This window comes from Salmo salar, chromosome 03, assembly GCF_965601325.2.
Source record: "Salmo salar chromosome 03, fSalSal1, whole genome shotgun sequence".
Classification (NCBI taxonomy): domain Eukaryota; kingdom Metazoa; phylum Chordata; class Actinopteri; order Salmoniformes; family Salmonidae; genus Salmo; species Salmo salar.
Window position 1 is genome coordinate 102,478,054 of NC_138293.1, and position 7,657 is coordinate 102,485,710.

Genomic DNA, 7,657 nt, shown 5'->3' on the forward strand with positions numbered 1-7,657 from the left:
TGTGTGTGTGTGTGTGTGTGTGTGTGTGTGTGTGTGTGTGTGTGTGTGTACTCCCTGGATGAGGAGATGTAATCTCATGTTTTGTCCACAGAAACCAACAGGAGAGATCAGAGTCAGAGATTCTCAGTGGTCAGTCTGCCCAGAGTCATCAAACAGACCTGGCCTCCATATTCAGTGTATCTGGTCCTGTTATGTACATTTGTTTTTGTTTACCTCAATCAAGTTGACCCGTCAATCATTCATTAATGTGTTAATGAGAAAGCATTTCTTCTCTTGCTTAACTTATTTACTTAATTTTTTTCAGTTGCTTGAAGAGAATATTATGACATTTGTGAAGAACGAGCTGAAGATGTTCAAGAGGATTCTTAGTCCAGAACTCCCAGAAGGCTTTGAGAGTCAGAAGCAGGATAAGGAAGTGGTGGATGCTGAAGATGAGAAGCAGGAGAGCAGTGCCAGAGAGGGGGCTCTGAAGATCACACTGCACGTCCTGAGGAAAATGAACCAGAAGAAGCTTGCTGACACACTAGAGAAAAGTAAGAGCTGTCTGCCTCATGTTGAATGCTGTTTTATAACATTTAAAAGCTGTAGCTAAAGTACAGCTAAAGTAGCTGTGTAACTCAATGATATTGTAGCAGCCTCAACACAACACCTAGTGACCTCATCAAGTAGCGCAGGGATGTGTTGTGGTGATTAATTTAGAGAGAGAGAGACAACATTAATAATACCATCAATAATACCAATAATAATATAATCAGTCACACCAGTCTGTAATACATTATGAGAACATTTACACATTTACATAGACAGTTAAGATAATAAATTATTATAATTTAAACTTTACAACAGTCCTCCAATACTGTAGGCATTAAAACAGACATAATATTAATATCCTCTGTGTTATTTCTTCATTCAGATGAGCTTGCTGTGATTTGCCAACGTGAACTCAAATCTAATCTTAAGAAGAAGTTTCAATGTGTATTTGAGGAGATCGCTAAACAAGGAAACCCAACACTTCTCAATAAGATCTACACAGAGCTCTACGTCACAGAGGGTGGAACAGGAGAGGTCAATAATGAAAATGAGCTGAGACAGATTGAGACCACAACCAGGAAACAAGCAAGACCAGAGACTGCAATCAAATGTAACGACATCTTCAAACCCTTAACTGGACAAGACAAACTTATCAGAACTGTGCTGACAAAGGGAGTCGCTGGCATTGGAAAAACAGTCTCTGTGCAGAAGTTCATTCTGGACTGGGATGAAGGAAAAGCAAATCAGGATGTCCAATTTGTATTTTCATTCCCTTTTCGGGAGCTGAATTTGATGAAAGAGGACAAACACACTTTCATTGAACTTCTCAATCACTTCTCAATGGAAACCAAAGAATCAAAAATCTCCAACAAGTACAAAGTTCTGTTCATCTTTGATGGTCTGGATGAGTGCCGACTGCCCCTAGACTTCCAGAAGAACAAGATCTGTTGTGACGTCACAGAGTCAACCTCAGTGGATGTTCTGATGACAAATCTCATCAAGGGAAATCTGCTTCACTCTGCTCTCCTCTGGATAACTACCCGACCTGCAGCAGCCAATAAGATCCCTTCAGGATGTGTTGACCAGGTGACAGAGGTACGAGAGTTCAATGACCCACAGAAGGAGGAGTACTTCAGGAAGAGATTCCGTGATGAGGACCTGGCCAACAGAATCATCTCACACATAAAGACATCAAGGAGCCTCCACATCATGTGCCACATTCCAGTCTTCTGTTGGATTTCTGCAATAGTCCTTGAACACATGTTGGAATATAAGAGAGAAGAGATGCCCAAGACTCTGACTGAGATGTACACACACATTGTGGTGTTTCATACCAAACAGAAGAATGAAAAGTATCTTTGGAGAAGGATTCTCCCTGATCTTCTCCTTGATGTACTTGACTGTTTCTTCATGGCTCTGTGAGCTTCTTCTTGTCTTTGTCAGTAGACCTCGTAAGTGCTTCTGATTGGACTCCAGTGAGAGGCCCAGAAGGAAGCGGAGGAACAGGTCCAGGTTTCCTGTCTCACTTTGTAAGGCTTTATCCACAGCACTCTTGTAGACGGTAACTTTACGCCTTTGTCTGATCCTCACAGAAAGGTTCCTGGACGTTGTTTGCAGTTTGTCCATTAGATTCCCATCACTCTTGTAGAAAGTTACTTCAGGCTCATCTTTTGTTTTCAGATTGTTCATTACATTCTCATTGTTGTTGATAAATGAGAGAAACACATATAGAGCAGCCAGAAACTCCTGAATGCTCAGATGAACAAAGCAGTACACCTTGTCCTGGTACAGCCCACATTCCTCTTTAAAGAGCTGTGTGCACAATCCTGAGAACACTGAGGCTTCATTGACATCAATGCCAGCCTCTTTCAGGTCTTCTTCATAGAAAATCAGAATGCCATTCACAAGCTGTTGAAAAGCCAGTTTTCCCAGTGACAGAATAATCTCTTTATTCCAGTGTGGACCTGTCTCTTCCTTCCCAGAGAGGAGCATCAATCTGTTCCACTGTCTGAATGAACTGAATGACCATTTTCTAGTGGAGGAGATCCAAAGCTACCTGAGATCAGGAAGTCTCTCAAAACCCAACCTGTCACCTGCAGTGGTCAGCTCTGGTCTTTGTGTTGCTGACTTCAGAAAAGGAGCTCGATGTGTTTGACCTGAAGAAATACTCCAGATCAGAGGAAGGTCTTCTGAGGCTGCTGCCAGTGGTCAAAGCCTCCAGAGCTGTTCTGTGATTAAATAAAATACATGTAAGAACTAATCATCAGGAAGAAATATTCAGTTTATAGAAAAATATGTATATAATGTTATCTTGAAAAATGTATTGAATAAATGCATTGATTTGCATGTATATAATATTATATTGAAAACCATTTTGAATCGGTGTATTGGTGTTCACATTAGTATGACGATATAACCATACAATTATATTAGAAGGAAGATGAATCTACATGTTGTTGGAGAGAATAAACCAAATGCATCTGCCATTGTCCTTCTACACTACTTGTTAAATTAACAGTGTGTTTGTGAATTCATGATGATCTCTTTGTCAGGCTGTCAGGCTGTCAAGTCACAGAGGAAAGCTGTGCTTCTCTGGCCTCAGCTCTGAGGTCAAACCCCTCACACCTGAGAGAGCTGGACCTGAGCTACAATCACCCAGGAGACTCAGGAGTCAGACTGCTCTCTGCTGGACTGGAGGATCCACACTGCAGACTGGAGAAACTCAAGTATGTAGAGGGTTTATGTCAATGTTCATATCAGACATGTTTGACTTATCAGGCTAGTTAACCTCTATGGGCTAGGCGGGACGAATTCGTCCCACCTACGTAACAGCCAGTTGAAGCCTGTGGCGCGATTTTCAAATACCTTAAAAATCCTATTACTTCAATTTCTCAAACATATGACTATTTTACAGCTATTTAAAGACAAGACTCTCGTTAATCGAACCACACTTTCCGATTTCAAAAAGGCTTTACAACGAAAGCAAAACATTAGATTATGTCAGCAGAGTACCAAGCCAGAAATAATCAGACACCCATTTTTCAAGCTAGCATATAATGTCATAAAAACCCAGAAGACAGCTAAATGCACCACTAACCTTTGATGATCTTCATCAGATGACACACCGAGGACATTATGTTATACAATACATGCATGTTTTGTTCAATCAAGTTCATATTTATATCAAAAAACAGCTTTTTACATTAGCATGTGACGTTCAGAACTAGCATACCCCCCGCAAACATCCGGTGAATTTACTAAATTACTCACGATAAACGTTCACAAAAAACATAATTATTTTAAGAATTATAGATACCAAACTCCTCTATGCACTCGATATGTCCGATTTTAAAATAGCTTTTCGGTGAAAGCACATTTTGCAATATTCTCAGTAGATAGCCCAGCCATCACGGCTAGCCATTTAGACACCGACCAAGTTTAGCCCTGATCAAACTCCGATTTACTATTACAAAAGTTTCATTACCTTTGTTGTCTTCGTCAGAATGCACTCCCAGGACTGCTATTTCAATAACAAATGTTGGTTTGGTCCAAAATAATCCATCGTTATATCCGAATAGCGGCGTTTTGTTCGTGCGTTCCAGACACTATCCAAAATGGTAAAGAAGTGTCGCGCGCATGGCGCAATTCGTGACAAAAAAATTCTAAATATTCCATTACCGTACTTCGAAGCATGTCAACCGCTGTTTAAAATCAATTTTTATGCCATTTTTCTCGTAGAGAAGCGATAATATTCCGACCGGGAATCTCCTTTTCGGCAAACAGAGGAAAAAATCACAAAGACGGGGGCGGCCAGGTCACGCGCCTAAGCCCACAGTCCCTTGATCGGCCACTTGAGAAAGGCGATAATGTGTTTCAGCCTGGGGCTGGGATGACGACATTCAGGTTTTTCCCGGGCTCTGAGCGCCTATGGACGACGTAGGAAGTGTCACGTTAGAGCAGAGATCCTTAGTAAAATATAGAGATGGCAAAGAAGTTCCAGAAATGGTCAGACAGGCCACTTCCTGTAAAGGAATCTCTCAGGTTTTGACCTGCCATTTGAGTTCTGTTATACTCACAGACACCATTCAAACAGTTTTAGAAACTTTAGGGTGTTTTCTATCCATATATAAGTATATGCAAATTCTAGTTACTGGGTAGGATTAGTAACCAGATTAAATCGGGTACGTTTTTTATCCAGCCGTGAAAATACTGCCCCCTAGCCATAAGAGGTTAGACACCGACCAAGTTTAGCCCTGACCAAAGTCAGATTTACTATTACAAAAGTTTGATTACGTTTGTTGTCTTTGTCAGAATGCACTCCCAGGACTGCTACAATAACAAATGTTGGTTTGGTCCAAAATAATCCATCGTTATATCCAAATAGCGGCGTTTTGTTCGTGCGTTCCAGACACTATCCGAAATGGTAAATCAGGGTCACGAGCATGGCGCAATTCGTGACAAAAAAATTCTAAATATTCCATTACCGTACGTCGAAGCATGTCAACCGCTGTTTAAAATCCATTTTTATGCCATTTTTCTCGTAAAAAAGCGATACTATTCCGACCGGGAATCTCCGTTTAGGTAAACAGAGGAAAGAAAACAATGTTTTCGGTCGACGCGGGCACGAGCCTGAGTCTCACAGTACTGTAACCAGCCACTACCCAAACGCGCTACTTTTTTTCAGCCAGAGCCTGCAAAGCCACGATTCAGCTTTTTGCCGCCTTCTGAGAGCCTATGGCAGCCGTAGGAAGTGTCAATTAACAGCAGAGATCCTTTGTAATGGATAGAGATGGCAAAGAAGGCCAAGAAATGGTCAGACAGGGTACTTCCTGTATAGAATCTTCTCAGGTTTTGACCTGCCATTTGAGTTCTGTTATACTCACAGACACCATTCAAACAGTTTTAGAAACTTTGGAGTGTTTTCTATCCAAAGCCAATAATTATATGCATATTCTAGTTACTGGTCAGGAGTAGTAACCAGATTAAATCGGGTACGTTTTTTATCCAGCCGTGTCAATACTGCCCCCTAGCCCTAACAGGTTAACAGAACTGTTTCTCACCAGTTAGTCCCTTTTCTGTTGGAGGTCTCCTGGGACTGATGGTGTATCTGCTGAGTTTAACAGAACTGTTTCTCACCAGTTGGTCCGTTTTCTGTTGGAGGTCTGTTGGGACTGATGGTGTATCTGCTGAGTTTAACAGAACTGTTTCTGTTGCAGGTCTACTGGGACTGAAGGTGTATCTGCTGAGTTAAACAGAACTGTGTCTCACCAGTTGGTCCCTTTTCTGTTGGAGGACTCCTGGGACTGATGGTGTATCTGCTGAGTTTAACAGAACTGTTTCTGTTGGAGGTCTCCTGGGACTGATGGTGTATCTGCTGAGTTTAACAGAACTGTTTCTCACCAGTTGGTCCCTTTTCTGTTGGAGGTCTCCTGGGACTGATGGTGTATCTGCTGAGTTTAACAGAATTGTTTCTCACCAGTTAGTCCCTTTTCTGTTGGAGGTCTCCTGGGACTGATGGTGTATCTGCTGATTTTAACAGAACTGTTTCTGTTGGAGGTCTCCTGGGACTGATGGTGTATCTGCTGAGTTTAACAGAACTGTTTCTCACCAGTTAGTCCCTTTTCTGTCGGAGGACTCCTGGGACTGATGGTGTATCTGCCGAGTTTAACAGAACTGATTCTGTTGGAGGACTCCTGGGACTGATGGTGTATCTTCTGAGTTTAACAGAACTGTTTCTATTGGAGGTCTCCTGGGACTGATGGTGTATCTGCCGAGTTTAACAGAACTGTTTCTCACCAGTTGGTCCCTTTTCTGTTGGAGGTCTCCTGGGACTGATGGGGTATCTGCTGAGTTTAACAGAACTGTTTCTGTTGGAGGTCTCCTGGGACTGATGGGGTATCTGCTGAGTTTAACAGAACTGTTTCTTTTGGAGGACTCCTGGGACTGATGTTGTATCTTCTGAGTTTAACAGAACTGTTTCTGTTGGAGGTCTCCCGGGACTGATGGTGTATCTGCTGAGTTAAACAGAACTGTTTTTGTTGGAGGTCTCCTGGGACTGATGGTGTATCTGCCGAGTTTAACATAACTGTTTCTCACCAGTTAGTCCAATTTCTGTTGGAGGTCTCCTGCGACTGATGGTGTATCTGCTGAGCTTAACAGAACTGTTTCTGTTGGAGGACTCCTGGGACTGATGGTGTATCTGCTGATTTTACCAGAACTGTTTATGTTGGAGGTCTCCTGGGACTGATGGTGTATCTGCTGAGTTTAACAGAACTGTTTCTGTTGGAGGTCTCCAGGGACTGATGGTGTATCTGCTGAGTTTAACAGAACTGTTTCTGTTGGAGGTCTACCGGGACTGATGGTGTATCTGCTGAGTTTAACAGAACTGTTTCTGTTGGAGGTCTCCTGGGACTGATGGTGTATCTGCTGAGTTTAACAGAACTGTTTCTGTTGGAGGTCTCCCGGGACTGATGGTGTATCTGCTAAGTTAAACAGAACTGTTTTTGTTGGAGGTCTCCTGGGACTGATGGTGTATCTGCCGAGTTTAACAGAACTGTTTCTCACCAGTTAGTCCCTTTTCTGCTGGAGGACTTCTGGGACTGATGGTGTATCTGCTGAGTTAAGCAGAACTGTTTCTGATTGGAGGACTCCTGGGACTGATGGTGTATCTGCTGAGTTTAATAGAACAGTTTCTGTTGGAGGTCTCCTGGGACTGATGGTGTATCTGCTGAGTTTAACAGAACTGTTTCTTTTGGAGGTCTCCTGGGGACTGATGGTGTATCTGCTGAGTTTAACAGAACTGTTTCTGTTTGAGGTCTCCTGGGACTGATGGTGTATCTGCTGAGTTTAACAGAAGTGTTTCTGTTGGAGGTCTCCTGGGACTGATGGTGTATCTGCTGAGCTTAACAGAACTGTTTCTGTTGGAGGTCTCCTGAACTGATGGTGTATCTGCTGAGTTTAACAGAACTGTTTCTGTTGGAGGTCTCCTGGGACTGATGGTGTATCTGCTGAGTTTAACAGAACTGTTTCTCACCAGTTGGTCCCTTTTCTGTTGGAGGTCTCCTGGAACTGATGGTGTATCTGCTGAGTTTAACATAACTGTTTCTCACCAGTTAGTCCCTTTTCT

General features: G+C 42.5%; 1 protein-coding gene across 1 annotated transcript; it reads left to right on the forward strand.

Moving 5' to 3' along the window:
- Positions 1-1,978, forward strand: LOC145877451 (NLR family CARD domain-containing protein 3-like). The gene is made up of 3 exons (XM_082972974.1): positions 1-176; positions 305-533; positions 914-1,978. The coding sequence occupies exons 2-3, from the start codon at positions 323-325 to the stop codon at positions 1,951-1,953; spliced, it is 1,251 nt and encodes a 416-aa protein (XP_082829100.1). The 5' UTR covers positions 1-176; positions 305-322; the 3' UTR covers positions 1,954-1,978.
- The last annotated feature ends 5,679 nt before the right edge of the window (positions 1,979-7,657 follow it).

Excerpts from the sequence above, each read along its gene's own strand:
- LOC145877451 (XM_082972974.1), top strand. The coding sequence starts at position 323 with ATGACATTTGTGAAGAACGAGCTGAAGATGTTCAAGAGGATTCTTAGT. Across the intron at positions 534-913 it reads TGCTGACACACTAGAGAAAA|ATGAGCTTGCTGTGATTTGC; the intron begins GTAAGAGCTGTC and ends TTCTTCATTCAG.